The sequence below is a fragment of the Lynx canadensis genome, chromosome A3, assembly GCF_007474595.2.
Source record: "Lynx canadensis isolate LIC74 chromosome A3, mLynCan4.pri.v2, whole genome shotgun sequence".
NCBI lineage: Eukaryota > Metazoa > Chordata > Mammalia > Carnivora > Felidae > Lynx > Lynx canadensis.
In genome coordinates this window covers 120,415,976-120,441,801 of record NC_044305.1, presented here as the reverse complement: position 1 = coordinate 120,441,801, position 25,826 = coordinate 120,415,976, and the positions used below count along the sequence as shown (strand labels likewise).

Below are 25,826 nucleotides of genomic sequence, written 5' to 3'. Positions count from 1 at the left end.
TGGATTCCGCTTTTAAATGCTTTGTCATATTTGGTGTTCTGTAGACAAGAAGTATTTGATAAATGTTAGGAATTGCCAGCCTTTTGGCAAATAAACATGGGAAATAATCTTACTAAACTTGTAATACTAAAACTTGTTAGTAATCAATAAAAAGTTTGTGTCACTCTGTGAGGGCCAAAGTATATGTTTGCATATAGAAATATGATATCTCATTGTTTACATTTTTCTCTAGTTGATACACCAAAATCGGCAAGCTATCTTAAACCAGTTTGCAGCAAACACTCCCGTTGGCATCAATATGAGATCAGGCATGCAGCAGCAGATTACACCTCAGGTACTGTGAGAAAACCAGGCATTGTTAGTACTCCTCCAGCCCAAGCTGTGTTTCTCCAAGTGTTGACTGGAGTGTCTGAAATGGTCTGTGAATTGATCTTCTTATGTGGTAGTCCAGCTTTCTTCTAGAATGAATTTATAATCGACTTGTGATACCCCTTACTGATATTTGATCTGAAGCCAAGGGTTCCCTGTTTGGTTTTATTGGTATTGTTGTCACTGCTATTAGATACCCGATGAATAAGTAGAAAACTCTTACTGCTATCCCAAATAATACCAGTAATAAGAAGCCTAGATAAGAAACTGTGTGAATGGTAGCTGAAACCTGATCAAAACTCAGTTACATTGCTGAGTTATCTTACCTACCTTGTGTTCTCTGCTCAGTCCGAGCATCAGCATTTTCTATTTATTTTTCATTTGTTTTAACAATCCTTGGATATGAACCCCGAGCCACTGGAACTTTAAACATAAAAAGAATTGGGTAGCCTTCTGAGTCTTGTCTAGTACTCACTCCCTGCTTAACTTCCACACATACTTTAATATTTTTGCTTCAACCACTTTTTTTATGTTTCCTTAACCAAGGTGACACACAAATTTGGGAGATGAGGAATTTTAGAGAGGATTCAAACAACTTTTCTTTTCTCCATGAAATGCACCTAGATGGATTTGGGCAAATACAGGAAGCTAACTGTTAACCAAAAGGATAAATATTGACAGAAACTACTGTTAAGCAGCAGACATTGGTGTCTTCATGGATCCATACTTGGGTTTCTCTGTTTTAAGAAACATCAGTGATTAGGTCATACAAGGTTAATTAGGTTATAAGGAAAGAAGACCCCACTTTTGGAATTCACATAAAGATGATTTGTGTCAGAAAGTCATATGTCACAGTTTCTTCTAGATTGGACTATATCTGGTTGGCAAGTTTAATTTTAAAGGAGCTATATGCTCTAACCTGATCCTCGGTCTGAATTGAAATTTTCTGAGGAAGGCTTTATTGACATGCCATATTGCTTTACGGGTTAGACCAAAAAGTGATTTTAGCCTACTTTTATGGCTTCTTTTATCATTCCTAGTATTACAGCTATTAAAATATGTACTCCAATGCCTCGAGCAGTCTTTACTGCAACAATGATATAAAATAGCTGGTTCTATTTATTTCTGTTTATTATTTTATTTCTAATGAATTATTTTCTTTTTAAGTAACAATTTATTTGGCACTGGATCCTGGATTTCTGATTCTTCCTTTTTAAACAGTATTTGTAGGTTTTTCTAGTTGTAAAGGTAATGCATGTTCATTATAAATAATTTGGAAAATATAGGAAATATGAAGAAAATTAAAATCAACTATAATCACATTTTATTCATGAAAGTGGAATAACTGATCTTAGTGCAAAAAGGCAGGGGCACACCTGGGTGCCTCAATCAGTTGAGTGTTTTGACTCTTGATTTCAGCTCAGGTCATGATCGCGTGTGGTTCGTGGGATCGAGCCCCATGTCAGGCTCTGCCCTGGTGGCATGGGGCTTGCTTGGGATTTTTCTCTCTCTCCCTCAAAATAAGTAAGTAAACATTAAAAAGGGAGGGGACTAAGAAACATAGTAAATTTGGGGGAAATGAAAAAGAAAAAAGTCTCGTAACAACCTAAAGTCAGATAAGATCGAAGTCATAGTGATAATTGCTACATATTTTGTTGTCCCAAGCTACTAGGCTTTATCCTGTAAGCTTTCCAAAATAGGTGGCGACGATAACAATATTAATAAGTGAGGATTTGTTTTCTCCTTTGCAGCCACCCCTGAACGCCCAAATGTTGGCACAGCGCCAGCGGGAGTTGTACAGCCAACAGCACCGACAGAGGCAGCTAATACAGCAGCAAAGAGCCATGCTCATGAGGCAACAAAGCTTTGGGAACAACCTCCCTCCCTCATCTGGACTGCCAGTTCAAATGGGGAACCCCCGTCTTCCTCAGGGTGCTCCGCAGCAATTTCCCTACCCACCAAACTATGGTACAAATCCAGGAACCCCACCTGCTTCTACCAGCCCGTTTTCACAACTGGCAGCAAATCCCGAGTCAACCTTGGCCAACCGCAACAGCATGGTGAACAGAGGCATGACAGGAAACATGGGAGGACAGTTTGGCACTGGAATCAATCCTCAGATGCAGCAGAATGTCTTCCAGTATCCAGGATCAGGTATGAGGATTACACCTCTATGCTGCTTTATTACGTATACGTACAGGCTCACTGACGGTGAGGCAGTGAGCTGAAGAAGAAAGACGCTGACCTGGGAGTCAGGAGATCCAGGCTTCAGACTCCTCTCTTGCCACTAATGGCTCATTGAGGCTCGTTGAAAGCTAAGATGATTAATGACACGATCCAGAAGGACCTGTCTGATTCTAACATTTTTAACATTTTGTCTGCAAAGCATATTCTTTTATTTTCTTACTTTCTGTCACGGGTCCTTGTGAGAATCTCATGAGAGTCCACTTCAGACAGTGAGTTGAAGTACATTAACTCAAAATTTGCCTACAGTGTTTTCCTTATGTTGGAGATTTGGGTCTTTTGATAGTTTATATAGGGATAACACATCTTTACAAAGTGTCTCAGACTTCTCATTGGAGCACTCTTAGCTGTTTAAGTTACAAGCTATTCCTCTGGAATATCAGGAACTTTCTGGCTTTCAGAAGGTTTTTTCCTTTTTAAGCTTTTGTTTACATTGTCTCCCTTCTATTCTCTTTGTCCTAGGGGATGATGTCCCTTTAAATTTTACTTCTGTCGCTTTCAGATTCTTTTTTTTTTAATTTCTTTTTAATTGTTTTACATTTATTTATTTTTGAGAGACAGAGACAGAGCATGAGCAGGGGAGGGGCAGAGAGAGAGGGAGACACAGAATCGGAAGCAGGCTCCAGGCTCTGAGCTGTCAGCACAGAGCCCGACGCGGGGCTTGAACCCACGGACCGCGAGATCATGACCTGAGCCAAAGTCGGACGCTTAACCGACTGAGCCACCCAGGTACCCCTGTCGCTTTCAGATTCTAATGGGTAGTGGCAATAAAACACATTTGTTTAATCCATGATATTTAATCAAACTTTGATGCAAATTTAATGGCAAATTCCTGGGGAAAAATTGAAACAAATCCCTTCATTTTATAAGTGAAAGAAAAAGTAAATTATAAGGCAGCCTAAAAATGAATTTCCATGAGAAGGCTGCTATTTGACTTGAATAAAATGTTGAGGTTCTATAGAGATTTCTTACATGGCAATATGCTTATCAACTTTGACAGCCAAATCAATGTAGACTTTCATTCTGGTGGCAACAAGTACTAAAATCCTGTGACTATCAAATTAAGTTATCTAAGGAGACTTGTGTCAGACAGCACCAGAATTCTCTAAAACCTTTTACTCAAAATTATGTCACATCAGTTCCTTTGTCCTCAGCACAATGAAGTCATCTTTGGCTGGCTTATATCACTGACAATATCTGTATGGGCAAGAAAAGGATTATAAATCCATATCCTAATTATAATATCGTCTGAACCTTTTGAAGGCCACTTTCATGTGTCTTACGATTTCTGCATGCAAAGAACTTGACAAGGCTTTTTCACTTTATTCTAGCCTGCTGAAGTACTTCCTCCAACGTTAGAAGACTCCATTAGATATCTCTTTCCCCACTGCTCTTCAAAAGGCAACTTAGCCCAGACAGCAAATAGAGTTGCATTCATAATATTGATTACAGAGCCTCAAATCAAAAGATTATCTCGTTCACTGGTGAAAAAAAATAGCTGTGAGTAAGCCCAACATTAGTAAATTCCCCAAAGACTCTTTTCTCTTAAAAAAATAAAAATGAAAACAGTACTTCTATCTATTTTCAGTCATGCTCTTTAACACCTCTTCTCTGGAAAGCCAAGAAAGAACTTCCTATCCTGCTCTGGTTCCTCCACAAAGCCACCTAGAAAAGCAGGGCTTCAGAACCCCATTGCCAGTGAAATTGACAAGATTTCTTTCAGAGTTGTGGGTCTAGTCTGATCTATTGTGGTACACAGTGATTGAGATAATGAGCTGGTGGAATTTACTTCTCTAAGCCACACAGCTGGATGTGTTGCTACCCTTTATACGGCTCTATCTGGTACATGGATTTTTTTTCTAGTCCAAATTTTGATGGGCAGGAAAATGCTCTTCACAAAGTAAGAATTCATCTTTGGTAAAGTCAGCATTCATGCTACAAACAAAACCCAGACGCTGGATGCACTCGGGAGAGTGGTTGTTTTCATCCAGGTGCAAATTGAAATGAATGACAGAGCTTTCAGTTCTTCCCTGAACTGCTTCAAAATAATAGGGGGGAATTGGCAGTTTTTCTGGAGAGCAAAAGAACATTTAAAGAGGCAATGTTTTTAGTTTTTCCACTGCTCTAAGTTACAAACTCATTCCAACATTATCAGCAATCTGGTAGAAATCTTCAAGACCAGGTTTTGTGGGAATACAAATTCAAGTTCTGGAAAAGTTTTCAGCCTTTTCAAATGAGGCCTTCTTTCAAAAAATAAAATAAAATCAAGGCCACCACGTGTTTTTATAAATAAAGTTTGTAACATAAAGTTTGATTGTAACCATCGTCATTAGTTTACATAGTGTCATCTGTGGTTGGCTTCATACAGAGTTGAGTAATTATACCAGAAACCTTGTAGCCTGCAAAACCAGAAATATTTCCCATCTGGCCCTTGGCAGAAAAAGTTTGTTGTGTTCATTGATGATAGTAAAACCAAAAGTTGAATTCATTAACTTTTGTCTTTTGCTTTGGCGTCTTTTCGATATAGGCCCAAAGTAAATGAAGGAATGTGTGGGTAATATTAATGGCAGAGTGTGCTTTCTTTTATTTCTGAAAGCCACAAACTTTTCTAGACTATCGTGCCTCAATGATGAGTGCACAAGAACAGAATTAGACATTTAAAATTTATTTGATACTAAGGTGATATTTAAAGTAAATATGATGGAAATTTTTACAAAATTTTGTACCCACTTCATGAATTCCTTGAAGCCAGTCCACAGCTCCCTCATCTGTGAACTACAGTAAACATGCTACTCCACCCATTCCTCCTAAGTGATCTCATCTACTCCTGTGCCTTCAGTGACCTCTTCATGCTAATGACTCTCTTCTGTATCCCTAACCAGATCTCTTGGCTCTTGTGCACAGCTGCCTGATGACAGACATACTTGAATTTTCTTTTGACCAGCACCCAAATTCAACTTGTCCAAAGTTGGACTCATCAGTTCCTCTTCCCCTTCTCTCCATGTCTCAGTGTTCCAGTTGTAACAGACTTCTCAAGTTCCAAGGAAGAGTACATACCTCACTCTCTTTACTTACTAGGCCTTGTACATCCTGTATCCTCTGTCTCAAACCAATAGCCTTCATTACCTGCCTCATTCCTGTTCCTCCCGTCTTCCAGAGATGCCTCCTCTGGGAAGCCTTCCCTGACTGCTCCCAATCATAAGCACCCATCACCCTGTCTTACAGCCACTTGTTCACCTACCTGCCTTACTTTTAAACAGCAAGGTCCTTGATTGAACAAAGCATTAACCCTTTTAGTTTCTCTGTTGCTTAGCACAGTGATCTGGTGGGGAGAGTAGCTGCTCAATGAATCTTTGAAGAAGTAAATGAATGGAAAGATGAATCCCCTTTCTAGTTGCTGCTGCCAAATGGCTGTGATACTGTTTATGGTCCAACAGGAATACTTAGCTTGGTCTAGGCAAAGACAGAACTATAGAAATTTTAAACTGGAAGGAACTAGATTGTCTAGTCCAAGGGATCCCAAGGTCCAATGTGATAGCAGGGCCAGAATCACAATTCTGACTACCCCTCCAGTTATCATTCACAAGCTGGTTCTTCGGACTAAAATGAGGTCATCTGATAAGGAAAACAGAATGTGAGATGAGTCCAGAAAGAAATGTCAGAAACTATGCTGATATACTTGCAATCTCTTACATCTTGTTCAACTTTGATTCTATAGAATAATGTCCAGAATACAATAACTATCTTTTCCTCCCCCACATTTATATTTTTCTGAAAAAAATTATTTCACCATTAGTGAGGTTAAGAATGCATTAGGAACCAAGAAGCATTTTTTCAAAGATCGCAACCAAAATGGTTAAAATTTAGAATGTGTGCAGATAGTCAACATATAAATGAAGGTGTTGGGGGGAAAACCACCTTCTAGAGTCATAGATGAAAACAATAATTTCTCCATATGTTCTGACTCAAATTATTTATCAGAGATTAAATTACACATGGAGGAAGCAGCAGAGAGAAAATCTGTAGCTTTATTTATAAAATCTTTACCAAGAAAAAAGTAAACATATAATGAAAGAAAAAACAATAGGAAGTCTACAGTTGGCTCAGCTTTCACAGAAAATTTTAAATATTTTTAAAACCGTAGCCTATTGGGGTGCCTGGGTGGCTTGGTCAGTTAAGCGTCCGACTTCGGCTCAGGTCATGATCTCACGGTCCGTGAGTTCAAGCCCCGCGTCGGGCTCTGTGCTGACAGCTCAGAGCCTGGAGCCTGTTTCCGATTCTGTGTCTCCCTCTCTCTCTGCCCCTCCCGTGTTCATGCTCTGTCTCTGTCTCAAAAATAAATAAACGTTAAAAAAAAAAAATCGTAGCCTATTAAAAAAAACAAAATTGGATAAGTTAACTACATTTCTAGCCAGGTTAACCAAACAAAAAGAAAAAATCATTATAACAATGGCAAAACACAGAATATGCAATTATATTTATAAAGAGACATTAAAAACACAGAAACATGCTTATGATATAATCATAAGGGAAAGAAGCAGGTCACAAAATTGTGCAACATTTTATAAAGGAAGATTTGAAGGAATTATACTAAATTATAGGTAATCAAATTATGACATTATTTTTTTTTCTGTACCTTTATAACTTTCAGTACCTCAAAAGTATTTAACTATGAAATGTATTTTGTCAGGAAAAAAATACAAAGTGCCAGCATAACAGAAATCCTAGAAAAGAAATCCATTTTTACTCTTTTAAACTATTATGGACTTACACTTTTGCCTAAGGTGGAATAACAGGAACCAGATTTATTGTCCCATCTGAAACAAACAAAAAATCAAAGTACATTAAACCATAGTTTTTGAAATTGTCCAGACCATGCTACATGGAGAGGGAATCCAACAGGAGCCAGTGGTTTCTCTGAGTCAAGCCCATGGAACTGGGAGTCCAGGAAAGCCAGGCAACTAGAGGTCTCATAGGACAAGGAAGGAGTCACACAGAGAGCCACAGAGATGTGCACAGGGTCCCACTCAGGTGTGTGTGTGTGTGTACAAACCAACGCTAGGGAAAAACACCTGGAAAGATTATAGAGAACAATCTACAAAGTTCGCACAGGGCCAGCTTCTCTTCCCACCAGCCAGAATTGAAAACCTCATAATTCGTGGGATGTCAAGTAGAATACTCAGAAGGGTTTTGCGTCAGTAATAGGGCAAAATATGCCCTAAACTCTGCTCTTGTCCCTTAAGGCACAAGACCCAAAAGAATTAAACTGTCTCCATATAATCTAACTACAACCCAAAGTTTGAAAATAGTTAAAGGACTTTTAAAAATCTAGCACCTAACAAGGTAAAATCCACAAGGTCTGGGATCTGAACTTTTTAATTACCAAGCATGCAAAGATTCAAGATAATAAAACCAATGATAAGGAGAAAAATCAGTCATCAAAACCAACTCAGAAATCACACAAATGATAGAATTAGTAGACAGGACATTGAGTCATACAATTGTCTCAATGTATAATTTATAATAATTATACATTCTGTATGGTCAAGAAACTGGAGGAAAGCTTGAACATACTAAGTAAAGGTAAGGATGATATAACTAAAACCAAAATCAAACTTTTGGAGACAAGAAGGACAGTGTCTGAGATGAAAAGTATAGTAGATGGGATAAAAAGGAGATTAGGCATTACAAAAGAAAAGATTCATGAACTTGAAGATATAACAATGGAAACTGTATAAAATGAAATCGGAAAAAGACTGAAAAGATGCTAAATTCACTCCAAATTGATCTCATAATTCAATGCAGTCAAAATGTCAGCATGCTTTTTGAAGAAACTGAAAAGCTTCTCCTAAAATTTATATGGGAATGTAAAGGACCCAGAGTAGCCAAGACAATTTTGAAAAAGAAAAGCCAAGTTGGATGACTGTCAGTTTCAAAAATTACCATAGTTACATCAATGAGGACAATATAATATTAGTACAAGTGTGGACACACAGATCACTGCAACAGAATAAAAATCCATAAATAAACTGTTAATGTTATGGCCAGCTGATTTTCAACACAATTATATCAATAGCTGCTAATAAGAATTACCCTGCATAGAGGGGCACCTTGGTGGCTCAGTTAGTCAAGCATCTGACTCTTGATTTTGGCTCAGGTTATGATCTCACAGCTCGTGAGTTCGATCCCCACATCGGGCTTGTGCTGACATTGCAGAGCCTGCTTCGGATTCTGTCTCTCCCTCTCTCTCTCTCTCTCTCTCAAATAAATAAACTTAAAAAAAAAAAAAAAGAATTACCCTGCATAGAAAGGAATGAACTACCAATAAATGCTACAGAATGGTCAACCTCAAAAACACTAAGAAGCCAGACACAAAAGACCTTATAGGATTACGTTTATGTGAGAATTCCCCAAAAGGCACATCTGTCAAGACAGAAAGCAGATCAGTGGTTGCCTGAGGCTGGAGATAGGAGAAAGGAATGACTGTAGACAGGCATCGGAGGCCTTCAGGGTGATAGATGCATGGCTCCATACGGTTTACTAAAAATCATTGAGTTGTGCAGTTCGATGAGTGAATTTGAGGCTATGTAGATTATATCTCAATAAAGCTTAAAAGGAAAGGACAGGGAAGGGAAGAAGAGCCCACAAAGGTGACTGAGGCATGGACAGAAAAACTTTGTCATTTTTCATTTCACACATGCATTTGTCTTAACCTTTTTCCCTTTCTAACTTATTTTTATGACACAGGTAATCTGACATATATGTCTTTCACACTTAAAAATTCGTGTAAGCAAAGAACAGAAAAAAAACCATTATACATAATCTTGGTACCCAAATCAATGTCTCAGTTAATAGAAAGCATTCTTCCAAACTTATTTTATGTTTACTTGTCTGACTGTTGATACTGAAGTTTCCGGCCTTATTTTGAAGAAACTGAAATGTTTTCCCTACTCTGTTGAATAGGCTATTTCTAACTTCTAGTATGACAGATCCTTGGCGGGGGGGGGGGGGGTCTCTTTTATGGGATTAATAAATTTATAGTATTCACTTAAATTAATTTGTGTTAATTTGCAGGAATGGTTCCCCAAGGTGAGGCCAGCTTTGCTCCATCTCTAAGCCCTGGGAGCTCCATGGTGCCGATGCCAATCCCTCCTCCTCAGAGCTCTCTGCTCCAGCAGACTCCACCCACTTCTGGGTACCAGTCACCAGACATGAAGGCCTGGCAGCAAGGAGCAATGGGAAACAACAAGTAAGGGGCAGTTTTTATATATGAACATCCCTGATCCTCTGCAGCACAGAACACTCCTGCCTTCACAATCCAAATAGATTATTGGCTACTGCCATTTGCAAGTTCATGGAACTGAATTTTGTGTTTTAGCAAAGAAAAATAATGACTTTTAAATCCTTTAAGTTTCAAGTCATTTTTAATACAAATCTGTATGTTTACAGTATGGAAAAGTGACCTAATGGCCCCCAACCTTTCCATCCCACCCCCAGCACACCTGAAGAATGTGATCAACTCCCGTGTGTAACAGAGCTTCCCTGGGACAGATATAGAAATGGGTACTTTAAAAAAAAAAAAAAAAAAAAAAGTCATTCTTTATAAAAACACTTAAAAATCCTAAAAGTCTTAGGGGTGCCTGGGTGGCTCAGTCGGTTAAACATCTGATTCTTGATCTCAGCTCAGGTCTTGATCTCAGGGTCGTGAGTTCAAGCCCTGCGCTGGGCTCCATGCTGGGCATGGAGCCTACTTTAGAAAATCCTGAAAATCTAAAGCAAGAATGGCAAAACATCAGAATTCACTAGAGCTGAATAGTGAGCATACAGGTTTCACCCTTCTCAGCACGTTTGAAAGATCTCATAGCAACAGCAAAGGTTTTGAGGCTTCTAAGGCCATTCTGCCTCATCCAGCTTTTTGAATCTCTAGATTTTCAGTGGCCTCACCTTGCCCATTCTGCTTAGAATTATCTCACGGATGTCATTTTCCCCCCAAATCCTGGCTGCTGAACTTTTCACACTTCACTTGAGTTTTATAAGGGTTTTAATTAGGTTGTGTCTTGGTTCTAATGACAGGGAAGCCGTTTGATCTGACAACATAATAAGTAAGGCAGTTAAAGTTGAAAACTTAAGACCATATTCTCCTAAAGTTCACTGAAAGGTGAGAGGAAATCTTCTCTTTTGAGAACTGCGTAGCTCTTAGTGAGGACTGAGTGTGAATTAGGTAGAAATGGAACCATCTATATAACCTGCAGGAAGAAGTTAGTCTCCTAATGTGTTCTAATCCCAGCTTCCTAAATTCACTTTAGAGTCCATGGTCCATGATTATAAACCCAACTAAACTCTTGCTCCATACCTACACCTAAGCACTTAAATGTGTCTTGGTAAAAACAAGGTCCGGCTGACAGGTCCACACCCTTTTACAGTTAAATTCCCTGAAAGACTGTACTCTAATGCTACCTCTCCTTCCACTCCTTGTTGGCCAGTCAGGCTTTCATCTCTGCCGCTTTTCCAGAGTATTCTTGTCAAGGTCGGCAAGACCTCTACAATGCCAAATGCAGGGATCGTTGGTAGCATTTGATATAGTTGAGCATTTATTCTTTCTTGAAGCCCCTTCTTCATTTGGGTTCTGGAACAGCTTTCTCTCTTGAGAAAGGTGACTCTCATCCTATCTCTTGGTGTCCTCCACTGGATCTTCCTCATCTCCCTGACCTCCACTTGAAATCCTCAGAGCTCATTCTGTCTACTTGCTCCCATGGTTATGCCATCCACTGTTAACGGCTATAAATGCCCATGTTGATGCTCCTGACTCCCCGCTTTAAATCTCCAGCCCCGACTTCTCCCCTGAACACCATGGTGTACATCCAGCTGCTCAGTCAACATCCCAGTCAGAAATCTGATAGGCATCTAAAACTTACCACGGTCTTCTTCCCCAAAGCTCCTCTCCTACCTTTCCCCATCTCCGTAAACTACAACCTCATTCTTCCAGTTATTCAGGAGAAACCCTCTTCTCTTTCCCTCACATCCCACATCAGACATCCCATCAGCAAATCACATCAGCTTCTTAGCAGCTCTCACTTCTTACCCGTCCCACTTGTACTCTTTAGTGTGAGCCACCATCTTCTTCCAGGACCGTGCAGTAGCCTTCTGTCTCCTGCTTCCACCCTCACTTCCCTGCCGTGTAATCTCCGCATGGTAGCCAGAGTGATGCTTTCAGAACATGAGCAGTATGTGAGTCCATTACTCAGAACTCACCTACTTACTCCAAGTACAATATAGGGCCTGTGAAGCCCACGTGATCTTGTTCCTGGGTACCTTCTGACCTCAGCTGCTATTGCCATCACTCAGTCTGCCACACTGGTGTCTGTGTATTCTTCTGGTGCTCACATGTGCCAAGTACATTGCAAACTCAGGGCCTTTGCATTTTTAAGTCCCTCTGCTGGAATGTTCTTCTCACAGTAGCCACATGGTTTGTGCTGTCACACTTCAAGTCTCTCCTTAAATGTCACCTTATTAGACATAGATATTAAATGTCACCAGATGAAACTTCCCTGACCATCATTTCCAAAACAACAGCATTTTCTACCCCCTGATCCCCTCCTTGCCTTCTGTATGTCTCTTCCTAGTACTTAACACCACACATATTGTGTGTTAGTCTGTCTGTTTATGGTCTGTCTCCTCCAACTACAATATAATCATCCTAAAAGCCAGGACTCTGTTTTTGTTTACTCGGGTATGTCCATCCTTTAGAACAGGTGAGCACTTAATGTACATCTGTTGAGTGAATAGATACAGAGATTCCCTCCCCTGCCTCGGTCACTTCTTGAATTCAGATTCAAAGTGGACTTGAATTTTTCTTGTACTTTCACGGTTTTTGTGAACTTCGACTTTGCCAAATCACTTGAAGAAGAAAACAGATCAACTCTTCAAGCATTCGCACTTGCTTATTTGCTTCACGTGTGAAAGCGTATTAGTTGACACAGTCCACGTGTATTTTGCGACCACTCCCTGTTTGTATTGCACAGTGCAAGACACCGCAAGGAGCAGGGGGGAACTGCCCTTGCTGTCGAGTTACCGAGAGTCCACTTGGTGACAGGAGTGAGAGGAGTAAAACGTGAAAACAAAGACTCTTTTAGTAGAATGATGTAATAGGGTTCCGAGACAGTGTAATGTGATTCTTTTTCATTATCTCTCCGGTGGCAAGAAAAAGAAAGGGTTAAAGCAAGGCTCTTTGTCCTGGAACGGTGCAGGTTTCTGTGTAACACTAATCGCTCTGAAGATTCCTAGCACTTATTAGCATTTTAAAGGCTAGGAAGGCCTGTTGTTTAACCCTTCCTTTTTAGACTTATTTGACCTGGAGCGCCTCCCTGCTTGTTAATACCTGTATCTATGGAAGCCACTTCAGGCCGGAAGTCTTCATCCTTACCTTCCCCCCTGCACCATGATTTAGGGGCTACCAAACACCTGGGGCTAGCCTAAGGAAACTGCAGTAATTGCCCCCGGGGTGGCCAGGAAAGCAGAGGGAGGGAGGCCTAAGGTGCCAGTGAAGCCTACAGCCCCTCTGAGGCCTAGAACAGGGAGTTATGCTGCAGAAGGGCATGGTCTTCTTCTCATAATGGAAGAAACTGAAATGGAACTATTGGCAAGAGCAGTCTGAAAGAACTTAAGTGAATATAAGTCCCAAGTATAAAATGTGAAAAGAAATTAAATCCTAAACTTTTTTTCACTAAGAATGACATCATTGCAGCCCTTGAAGCTTCTGCAGGCATTAGCTTACATAGCCCTGAGCTGAGCCTCCACAGTGGTGATTTATGTATCCGTTGACAAATGAGCATTGTCTGTGGCAGAAATGTTCTCATTAGAAAATGGGCAGCAAACTAATAGGTTTTTCCTCACCTTTAGTTGTGGGGACGCTGTACAAGCATACACACTGTACAGACATTAATGGCTCAAAGATGTATTATTGACCATTTCCTGGGCATGTAATTTTCTTTGAGCATTTGTGTTTTATAATTACTTGGGGAAAATCTGCTACTTTTCTTCAGACATGATGGATAGGCTGTTTCTTGGCCTGTTAATTTTAGTATGATTACCTTAATCTACCAGAAACTATAAACGTCAGTACATCCTGCTTACCTCCCAGGAGCTAGCAAGGAATAGATAAGCAATTGATGGGGTAAATGATTTTTAGAAATCAAATTCTCCAGAATTAACATTAAAATAGGTGGAATTTTACCAGCAGCTTATTGTTTAACAATTGATGACAATCATCAAACATTTGATGTTTTGTAGAACTTACAAAAGACACAACTCACATTATTTTCCTTTAGATGTGTGTATCTGTATCATTTAGAATTTTGGGGTTCAAATATAAAGTTTCCAGATGTATTTACTTGGGAGTTTATTCTATACTATTCTACCAGCTAAGAGAAGAAGCTGGTTTAACATTTAAGATCTTTGGTGTAACAAAAGTCCAGAACGAGGCCATGAAGAAGCAAGTCCATAAAACAAGCCCTCTGAAAAACATAATTGCCTTTGCATTTTGCTTCTAGAAAAGACATAAAGCTGTCTTTAGGCCTGAGAAGACCTGTGAAGTCTTTAAACATTTACATTTGCCAAATAAATATATCTGGTTATATTCCTCTTAGTTTATAGCATATTGAAAGCAGCCAGAAGCTGAAACTTTGAGAAATGACGGCAAGCTATAGAACACTGAATAAAGTCCCTTGAGTCTTAATGTGCATAAATAGTTAGAAATGCAACTTTCTGTATCCATCCTCAGAAACTGTGTTTCACTAGGGCTGGAGTAAGGCCTGGGAGTCTCAATTTTTAATACGTCCTGGCCTTGGTGCTATAGTGGTAAGCATAGCTGCCTCCCAGTTTTCAACAAGTCCCAGGGAATTCTCTTGCAGATGCTGTCTGGACTACAGTTAGAAAAACATTGGTGTAGATCCCAGAAAAATCCATAAATAAGAAGCAGTCTAAACCTCATCAGTTGACAACACCGAGTAATAACCTATGTCCATAAGTCACTTATTCATCAGATATTTACCGGGTGCTTGCCATGTGCCATGAATGAGCAGAGAGACAAGGAATAAGTGAAACACAATGCTAAGTCTAAGAAAATATACAAGCAATGACAATACAAGAATGCCATCTTTGAATTTGTTAATTTATTCAATGAGCATCTATTGAGGATTGATATATATCCCAGGCATTTTGCTTAAATAGAACATTCTCTATTTGGGAATATAAAATGGCGTAACAAATTTTAGAATGGTTTTGATGGTTAAATGAGTAAACTTCAGTTATCTTGAAGATTTACTTATGTGGACAACTTACTTTCTTATTCAGCTAATTGGAGCTTAACAACTCGGATACAAGGCCAGATAATTGTCACTTAAAATGAGCTTTATGTAGTTATTAAATCCTCTGTGCAGAGTTCAAAATTCATCCGAATTATACTCAGTCTTTATATATTGTAGTAAGATAAAGTCTTACACGTCATTTAAAAACGTATAATATTTTCTATCGCATTTTATCTAATAATTAAGAAACAGAGTCCAGTCACATCATCCCCACGTTCACAATCCGTGGATGTAACTGGGATTGTTTTTGAGTTAACAGCGTGTTCAGTCAAGCTGTCCAGAGCCAGCCCACGCCTGCGCAGCCCGGAGTGTACAACAATATGAGCATCACCGTGTCCATGGCAGGTGGAAACACAAATGTTCAGAACATGAACCCGATGATGGGCCAGATGCAGATGAGCTCTTTGCAGATGCCAGGAATGAACACTGTGTGCCCTGAGCAGGTAAGTGGCACAGCTGGCATGCACACCACACACCACGAGTCGTTATTCCAGGGAAAATCAGGTATGTTCGCAGTTGCTTGTCAGAAATTACCACACCACGCAGTGATGTGTGTTAATTGTTTCGCAGTAACACTAGGGGGGAGAAGATGCACTTCTTTATTTTTTTCCCGCTGTCTTTTGAGTTAGCCTCTCTTAAGATACACAGTGGAAATTTTGACAGACCTCCTAAGATTTTAGTCTCAAGAGATTTTAGTGTTTTATATTTATTATAAAATGATATATATAATATATTGGCTCGGAGCATACCCTTTTATCTTCTGAACACATTTTCTTCATTTTTCCCTTTCAGTTCAACAAACATTTATTCACTACTTACTATATACAAAGGTAGTTCTGTGGGAGATAATACTGACAAGTTGGGGAGACACGACGTTAACAAAGGATCAGTTGAATAATAGGACAAAACCTCTGTGTAAGAGATGGGCCTCCCTAGCGCCATACATATTTATGTCAGATTAGGAAGATGTACAATTAACTACTGAGAGTTTAAAAGAAAAACGCCTAATTAGGAAAGGCTTCTTGGAAGATTTGCCTAAAGAAAGAGAATAGAAAAGAATATTCAAGACCGGTTGCCACAGCATAATCTAGGCAGGAATAGAGGTTGAAAGTCTAATGAATGTTAAGGGGACATTTATATTATGTTTAAAGCAGAATTTATGTGGTAAGCTTTTTAGGGATCTCGCAAGCCATCTGAATGTTTTAGAGTTTATCCTGGAGCCTCCTGAAGATTTTTAAGGATAGAATGACTAAATTCAAAATGATGTTTAAGGTCATTGGGGTAACTGCCTATAGTTGCTATTCTCATTTTCAGCAACCACAAAGGAGACTGGTGACTAGACTGTGACCATGTAGCTATAATTTATAGCAAATCTTACAAACATGTGAACACTGATTACCTTTTCTATAGAATATTTTTTATTAAAAATTTTTTTTAACTTTCCATTCCTCATCCCCCCACTTTATATAATAAGTCCCTTAAGAGTTTAGCAGGGAAAAAATCAATAACTTAGTGATTTATTTCCTATAGCAAAATAGAGGACCTAAATAGTGTTGTTTCTTGTTCTTTTTTTTTTTTAATTTTTTTTTTTCAACGTTTATTCATTTTTGGGACAGAGAGAGACAGAGCATGAACGGGGGAGGGCCACAGAGAGAGGGAGACACAGAATCGGAAACAGGCTCCAGGCTCCGAGCCATCAGCCCAGAGCCTGACGCGGGGCTCGAACTCACGGACCGCGAGATCGTGACCTGGCTGAAGTCGGACGCTTAACCGACTGTGCCACCCAGGCGCCCCTGTTGTTTCTTGTTCTTGTCCTTATTATTCAGTTATTAGAATTTTTCACTATCTCCAGAAGATTAAAACAAAATAATGAAAAATATAATGAATTAGGTAAAAGAATATTACACTTAAAGCGTATTTCTTATATAGCTGGGTCTTGCTTTCCTATTCAGTTCGACAATCTGCACCTTTTAATTGGAGTGGTTAGCCCATTGACATTTAATGTGATTATTGGTATGGCTGAATTTAAATATCTCATCTTGTTTTCTCTTTGTTCCATCTCCTGCCTTTTGGGGGTTTAATTGAACACTTTAATTCAGTTTATCTCCTTTATTGGCTTATTAACTATATGTACCTCCATTTTGTTATTTTAGCGGTTGCTTCAGAGTTCAGAGCATACATCTTTAACTTATCGCCATGTACCTTCAAGCGCTATTATATGACCTCTTATATAAGAACCTCACAGCTGTTCCCATTTCTCCCTTCCTCTGCTGTTGTTATCGTACATATTGTGCCTACGTATGTCATATGCCCCACATGCTTTTACTTTAAACAACTAGATATATATTTTTAATTTAAATAAGGCTCCTGTATTTACCCATGTAGTCATTTCCAGTATTCTTCCTTCCTGTGTGTAGATCCAAATTTCCAGCTTGGTATCGTTTTCCTTCGGCCTGAAGGTCTTCATTTAACATTAACATCTTTTATAGTCTGCTGCTGCTGAATTCCTTCAGCTCTTGTATGTCTGAGAAACCTTTTGTTTCACCTTCATCTTTGAAAGTTTTCCCTGTATTCTAGGTTGGCTTTACTTTTAGCTTTCAGTACTTTGGAGACGTTGCTTCACTGCAGTGTCTCTGATGAGGTATCTGCTGGCATTTTATCTTTGTTCCTCTGTACACGATTGATTTTTCCCTCTCTGGCTGCTTTTAAGATTATTCTGCTTGTCGCTGGTTTTAAGCAATTTGATTACCATATGCCTTAGTGATTGTGTTCATGGTTCTTGTGCTGGGACTTCAGTGAGCTTCCTGATTTATGGATGTATAATTTTCATCAAATTTGGAAAAACATTGGCCATTGTTTCTTCAAATATTTTTCTGTCACCACCCACCCCCCTTTCCTTCAGAGACTCCCCCCCACACGCACACACACCCCCACACACACACACACATACAAAGTAGGCCACTTGAAGTTGTCCCCCAGATCACAGATTCCCTGGGTTTGCAGATTTGAGGGGGAGGGATGCAAGGTCAATTTTTTTTTTTTTCTCTGTGTGTTTGATTTGGGATAGTTTCTATTGCTGTAACTTTAAATTCACTAATCTTTTCTTTTGCAATGTCTGATCTGTTAGTTTTATTCAGTGTATTTTTCTTCTCAGGTTTTCTATTTTCCATCTCCAGAAGTTCAGTTTGGACCTCTTTTATATCTTCCATACCTCTAACATGTTTAGTCTTTCCTCTTATCTTCTTGAACATATGAAATATGGTTATTATAATAACTGTCTTAATATTCTTGGCTGTCAGTTCTATCATCTGCATCATTTTGGGGTTGGTTTCAAATTGATTGACTTTTCTTTTCATCATGGATCATATTTTCCTGCTAATTTGCATGCCTGGTAAGTTTTTATTGGGTGCCACACATGTGAATTTTACCTCGTTGATACTCCTACGTTCTTGAGCTTTGTTCTGGGACTGGTTAAGTTACTTGAAACAGTTTGGTCCTTTCAGGTCTTCCTTTTTTGTTTAATGGGACCAGAGCAGCATTTAGTATAGGGCTCGTTTTCCTTTACTGCTGAGGCAAAGCCTTTCTAATACACTACCTGATACTATGTGAATTACGTTTTCCACTCTGGCTGGTGAGGTCAGGACCTATTGCCAGCTCTGTGTGACCTTTGGGAATTATTCCATCAGCATCTTCACAGGTGACTCTTCCCTCTGCTTTGGGTAGTTCCCTAAAAGCCATTAACAGATCAGTACTAAGTTGCAGGCTCAAGGGGTCCCTCTGCAGATCTTCCGAGCTTCCTCTCTGTGTAGCTCCCACTCCTCTGATATTCTGACCTCTGAATTCCAGCTGCCTTGACCATCTCAGACTTCCAGCTGTATCTTCTCCACTCACAGAGCCTGCCGGGCTCTGCCTGGGTTCCCTGTCCCCGTGCTGGCTGCAGCCTGGAAATTCTCTGTAGATGTAGGCTGGGGCAATCATAGGACTCATCTCCATTGTTTCCCAGCTCTTAGGAGTCACTCTCCTTCATTGGGTTTGTCCAGTGTCTTGAGTGCCTTCATTTCATATATTTTATCCAGTTCTTTCGCTGATTCAGGCAGGGGATAAATCGGATTAATCTGATTTTCTCTTAATGACAAAAAGAAGTCGTTTGCTAATTAACGTGTGTGTGTGTGTGTGTGTGTGTGTGTGTGTGTGTGAATATAACTTTTATTGAAGTATTGTATAAATAGAATATACAGAAAAATATACAAGTCAGTGAATTTTCACAAACTGAACACTTCTTTAAAGCTACCATTCAGATCAAGAAACAAAACATTATCAGTAGCACCCAGAGGTTCTTCTCATGCTACTTTCATGTCACTCTTCACCCCTGCAAAGGGAACCACTGTCCTGACTTATAACAACATAGTAAATTGCTAAGCTCTTTATTCCTGCTGCACTCCTATTTTCTGTCAGTGAGATTATTTGTCATTGAAGAATTTGGTCTTCAACTTAAACAACTTGCTTGTAATTTGGTCTTGTACTTATCTTTAATAGATAAATGATCCAGCACTGAGACACACAGGCCTCTACTGCAACCAGCTCTCATCCACTGACCTTCTCAAAACAGAAACAGATGGAACCCAGGTCAGTAAGAAAATTCTAAACCCAGAGCTGCCAAGTGTACTCTAGATACACAGGAAACTTTGTTCAGCATCATGGTTAAGAGCCTGACCTTGGGAGTCAGACCTGGATGTGAGTCCTGGCTCTCCTCTTCTTAGCTATGTCCTCCTGGGCATGTTAGAGGACTTCCCTGGGCTGCTATCTAACCAACAGAACTAACAAGTTACCTGCTTAGAGAATTGTTGAAAGGGTTAAATGAGAGAAGCTTTCAAAAGGTTTAATCCGGTGGTTAAATAGGATAAAGGGATCACAAATGGTGGCCACTAATTGTTATTTTGTAAATAAGCACCATTCTAAAACTCGTGTGTAATCCAAGTACCTCAAAAGATCTCAGTAAATTCAGACAAAACAGAATGCCTGCTGTGTACTCTGCCTCCTTTTAGAAGTTCGTTTCAAAACAATTCAAACAGCAAGGATGGCCACCTTCCTATATTAACATAAATTTAGAGATTGTGGGTGTTTTAGTTCACTTTAGTAACTTTGGTTTGGTCGTTAGTGTCTTACTAAATGTGTATTTTAAAAATATTGTACAGGCATTATGGTAAGGTGAAGATACAACGAAACATGAGACATGTTTGCCCTTTAGGTGAACTTTGGGGAAGAAATGAGGAAAGGAAGTTTCTTTTGTGAAACACTTACAATTTGCCCAGCACTGTGCTAAGCACTGTCTGCTTTATCTCATGTAAGCCTCCCTATGACCCTATGAAGGAAGTAGCATTCCAGTTTTTCACAGATGAAGAAACAGAACCTGAGGAGATTTAACCACGCACACAGTTCACAAAGCTAGAAAGGGGCAGAGCTGAGGTTCAAACCCACGTATTTCTAACAACCAAAGTTCATGCTCTTTCTGCCATATCACTTGAATGATAAAACATGTAGACATATGCACATAAATTGTCACATAACCAAAGAAGGCAAACTCAAATTTATATTACAAGTGACAGGAACCATTAGGTTTAAAAGAGAAAATGCTGTGAGGGTCAGAAGAGCATTTACACAGGAGCTGAACTGGGCCTTGAGGACAGTTAACAAGGCAAAATGAAGTAGAAAGTGTCAGAGGCTGAAGGAAGGAGTGAGCTGGGAAATCTAGGGCATTGGGAGTAGAGGGAGCCGAGACAGGGAAACAGTAATACCTTAGCACGGTCCTGGGAAGCCAAATCCACTGAAGGTAAAGGGTTTGTAATAAGATTTTATAGGAAATAAAATTGGTAAAAATAGATTGGGGCAAATTTCTGGAGGCCTTGAATGCTAAACTCAGGGGTTTGGACTGAGTCCTACAGATGAAGTGTCCCCTAGAGGGGGCACAGTGATATAAGCACTAGCTCAGGCTTCATCTTGAGGGACAGAAGGAGTACTGGACAGCCTCCCCAGGAAGAGAAAAACCAGTCAGGAGCCGTGTCCATAGTCGCGTCGGGGCATCAAGAAAGAGGATCTGAGGCCTATGAGAGTGAAGAGGGGATTCCGTGATGGGGGAAGTGAAGTCTTCATTCACTGGAAGGTATTCAAGGTCTCACACCTACAGAGACATATACTGGGCAGCTCGGCAGACTAGTGAAAACTAAACAACCAAGTTTAAAAGTTCTTGAGCTCTGAGACAGCAATTGCATTGATATAAAACTCTGCTGGAGAATCTTAAGAGGTTGGGACCCTGCTCTCATGCTGTTCCTCTCACCTGACAAATCGTAGGGCTTGCACGCGTCTTGCTCTGCCTGTCTGTGTGAAGGTGTGGCAGCATCTGAAGTCCTCAGAGGTCTGGGCTCAGGCACCTGTTTTTAAGTAGCAGTTCAAAATGGCTAAAGTTTGGTTTAATCTTTTTGATTTTTTTTTTTATTTCAAAGTAGACTATCTTAAAAACATTCTTTTTAAAGAAGCAAAATATTCTCTCTAGTTCGTTTGATCATGCCTTCATTAAGAATGTTTTTAAGTGTTTGGGGACAGAAACACCTTGTACTGTGGCCCAGTATTTTATATGTTGAAACACATAAACGTGAAACTTTACATGCTGTTTTTTGGTTTTTTTAAATCAGTGCCTCCAAGCACTACAGCTTGTGCTCATGCTAAGTTTCAGTGGCAGAATCTTCTTTTTCTTATAGCCCATCATGTGATCTCTATTTGCTCCAGTGCTTTTGTATTTGTCAAACAGAAGCTTGGGAGCAAGTTAAATAGAAATATAGAAACAGATATACAGAAAAGGAGAAGGAAGAGAACCAAGAGAGGAGGGCTCAGGGAGGATTGAGGACTACCTGTATTTGGAGAGTGGAGATGGGGAGGAGGCAAGACAGGAGAGAACCGGAAAAGAACAGACTGTAGAGAAACAGGAGGGAGACTAGTAGGGGGATTGTTGACACGGAGAGAGAGGAAGCCAGGGGGGGAGCTGTAGGAAAGAGAAGTTAGAGAACAGAGGTGAGGAGAGGGCACAGAGAAAGCCAGAGAATTAGACTCAGACAGAGAGTTGGTGTATATTAGATGCACAGGAAAGAACCCAAAAGAAGACAGATAGGAGCCTGTGGGGTCAAGAATCAAAACTTGAGAAAACAGGCAGAGAAGAGGATAAAGAGGAAAGGGATGCTAATCTAAATAAAAGTTTAGTCCAGCAGGTTGAGAAGACAGCTCAGGGCTGTCTGCCTTCTCTGAGGGAGAGCAGTGTGGAGGTATAGATGGGTAAAGAGGAGAAGACGTGGGAGCTGGACTGATACACCAGTTGGGGGTCGGGACATTTGACATATGGCCAATAAAGGGTGATGAAAACAACTTTTATTCTATTAGGATAGAAAAGTTTTCCCAAGAAGCTGAGTGTAATTGACATAAATTAGTGATGAATGACTGAAAAATGCATCACTAATCTAAAATACTTCATGTACCTATTAAACCTGAAACACAAGTTTGCCAAACGCTTGAGACACTATTAGATGTACTTGGATGCCTTAGAAGCATGTCCGTTCTTGGTCTGGAACATTCGCAAGTGTGATACTGGCTTTAATCAGTTCCACAAATGACTTTTTAATAAGGATGGTTGTAAAAACTAACTTCTGGCTTTGTTTTCCCAATAGAAAATGCTAGAACTATGCAACTGTAAACATTTTTAAGGAATACATGTATTATTACTGAAAGTAGCTAAAGGGAAAATTCACACTGTTCTCAGCTAGTAATTTACTGTTATTTTTAGCTCATGTGTTTAAATGAATTGTCTATCAAGAAAAATAAGTTAAATATAAAATTGTTCTACTAATATTTTGCTGTAATTCTAAAGGCAACATGTAAAAGAGCTATGTAAGAGTATATTTAGATACTACACAAATCTTCTGGACATTCACTTCAGTAATGCTGATGTCCTGTTACTGAGTTGTGGTGGTTTTTATTTTGCTAATACTGGGTTAAAGCCCTTAATTTTCTAACATCATAAAGTTTTTTTTTTTTTTTATCCCACTAAAGTCATCCATAGAATGCTTTTATAACCAGTTATATATACACATATATTTTTAAACCCACCACTGGACACCCAGACTCTGAAACTGGGCTTTTCCCAATCTTGGCAATATTAGCAATGATGCTCATTTTCATTATTGATGGCAACCCTGTAGGAGGCTTGACCATTCCAATTTTGATTTTATTTTTAAAGTGTGAACTTTCCAGAACCCTGAGCAAAATGAGTGCAGCGATTTTCTTTTTGTAGGACAAGAAGACAGAAGAGTTCTTCTCTGTGGTGACTACAGACTAGAGGAATGCTCTAGTGAGTTTCCACTTCAAGTAGTACCCACTCATAAGCCGGGGGGGCAGGCCCTTCTGTCTAAACACATCTTTTATTTGTGTTTCAGCAGGTGCAACAGGTTCAGGTGTTTGCTGACGTCCAATGTACAGTGAATCTGGTAGGCGGGGACCCTTACCTGAACCAGCCTGGTCCACTGGGAACTCAAAAACCCACGGCAGGACCACAGACCCCCCAGGCCCAGCAGAAGAGCCTCCTTCAGCAGCTACTGACTGAATAACCACTTTTAAAGGAATGTGAAATTTAAATAATAGACATACAGAGATATACAAATATATTATATATTTTTCTGAGATTTTTGATATCTCAATCTGCAGCCATTCTTCAGGTCGTAGCATTTGGAGCAAAAAAAACCCACAAAAAAACAAAAAAAAAAAAAAAACAACAAAGGAATTCACTTTTGTTGGAAGATTGAGAGGTGTTTTTGTTTCTTTGTAAAGGCCTTGGATATTGAAAAAAAAAAATAACAAGGCAGAACAGTTGGACAATCTATTTCTTGAGCCAAATTTAATTATTCTTATTTTTGTAATCAGTCATTGGCTTCTTATCTGGATGAAGGCTTTTGGAGGAGAACCAAAACGACGAGTTCCAAGGGGAAGATGAAGCCCCGCCCCTGCTGGCTCAGTCCTGACCCTGACGAGGAAGAAGGGCCCAAGGGCCCGGTGGGGCTTTGCCTGTGCCCGTCCACCAAAGGCTGTCACGTGTGTCTGAATCAACAGCCCTCCCCTTCCCGACCCCAGGCAGCTTGTGTGTACAATCAGCTTCTTCTAGCAACTCTATATCTGTTGGCTTCAAGAGAATATTTTGCCTCCCATATGTACCCCTTCTCCTTTTTTTAAAGATGGATTTAAACCAAGATGCCTCCAGGAATGAGGACGAAATGAGTATATTCACAGAGGAATCCAAAAAATACAGTTTGGGGGAAAATGCAATAATTTTTGATGAGATGGGTGAAGGACAAGAAACAAGTTCTGTCAATTATTGTAGATAACAATTTTCTGATTAAATCTGGAAAAAAAAGGCAGCCGGTTCTTTCTGCTTTTATTGTATTAACAGCTAAGGTAGCTAAAGTTATTTAAAATAAAGTTAAATTTATGATCCAAGTAGCTTATTTTTCCCTTTAAATCTCACTGTAAATATACTTGATTTCTTGTAGAAATTGATTTCCTCCTGTTTAATTTTATGGTTTTATTATCATACTCTTGATTTTTCTAAATTTGTGTGTGAATATATCATTGATTGAATTGCAGTTACATTTGGCTAGTAAGATTTCATTATTTTAATAACTGTGATGCCATGTATGGATTTACTTTGAGGTTCAAATCAAAATGCCACTGCCAGAAAGAGCTGTTCCAGATGAGCTAGAGCCTACTGCCCTAGAGTGTCCCTGGGATCATCTAACTTGAGACAGTGCAAGAAATTAACACCAGAAGTGCACAGGCTACTTGTACAGAGAAAAATCAGTACTCAAAAAAAATCTTCATTTGTTTTAGATTGACTTTGGGGATTTGAATTTTCATCAGCGCAAATACAAATTTCTCTATCCTACTCTGAGGCTAACTGGTACCGTATTTTCCCTTTGTGTCTTGTCACTCTGCCACGTCTTGTCTCATCCTGGCCTGTGAGTCAAGGACCCAGTGAACTGCCTCTAGTTCTAGAAGTTCCACTGCAAGGCCAGGAAAGCTTGAGAAAGGTATTGTGGAAGAAGCAAAGGTAGACCCCCCCATCACTCGCCTTTACCTGCACCCCGGGCCTGTGAATGATGACAGCATCTGACATCGTGCGCCAGCTACCTCTGCTTCCACAGCAGGGAAGAGACCATAAGAACGAACAGCAGAAGAGGAGCATGGACTCAGACACCAAGGAAGAAGCCATTTTCCCAGGTCCTCCTTTCTGCATCTCACCACCCCTAGTTACAAATAACTCCATTGACAGCATCTACTCAGAAACTATATGGAATAAAAAGATTGCTGGAAGGGCTTACATGGGTAGCAACTATGAAACAGAAATAGGACACTCAGTTACAAACATTATCTCTTTTAGTTTTTCAGAAAATGCATCCCTGATTTCATTCATTCCCAGCTTGAACGCCCAGCCATATTACTCTAGTCCTTACCAAACTGCTCTAGGAGGTCATTTCTGTTTTGTTTGTGATATTTAGATGCGCAGACTTCAGGAAGTTCACCTTTAACTTCAGCATTCCAGATGAAGTTTCCTGCCTCAGTGCTTTTGCATAAGGAACTAGTTTTTAAAAGCGGTAAGGAAAATTGGAGATGCTAATAACATCCTCCCATCCCAACTGCACCTGAAAGTATGCATGTCACCTTCAAGGTTTTATAATTGCACTGTTTGTTTTATGTATGTACAGATTAAAATTATTGCTACATTTGAGGAAAATAAAATTGCTTGCTTCTATGTAA

General features: G+C 39.6%; 1 protein-coding gene across 6 annotated transcripts in view; it reads left to right on the top strand.

Moving 5' to 3' along the window:
• NCOA1 (nuclear receptor coactivator 1) overlaps positions 1-25,826 on the top strand; it is a 187,304-nt gene extending 161,478 nt beyond the window's left edge. For 2 of the 6 annotated variants that reach the window (XM_030311530.1, XM_030311529.1), the window contains 6 exons: positions 233-334; positions 2,121-2,523; positions 9,688-9,862; positions 15,238-15,421; positions 19,515-19,604; positions 23,456-25,826. In XM_030311530.1, coding sequence (XP_030167390.1) covers positions 233-334; positions 2,121-2,523; positions 9,688-9,862; positions 15,238-15,421; positions 19,515-19,604; positions 23,456-23,626 — 1,125 coding nt within the window. In that variant the 3' untranslated portion in view covers positions 23,627-25,826. Of the gene's footprint in view, positions 1-232; positions 335-2,120; positions 2,524-9,687; positions 9,863-15,237; positions 15,422-19,514; positions 19,605-23,313; positions 23,371-23,455 lie in introns of all 6 variants that reach the window. The other 4 variants (XM_030311533.2, XM_030311535.1, XM_030311531.1 and 1 more) reach the window with 4 other exon arrangements.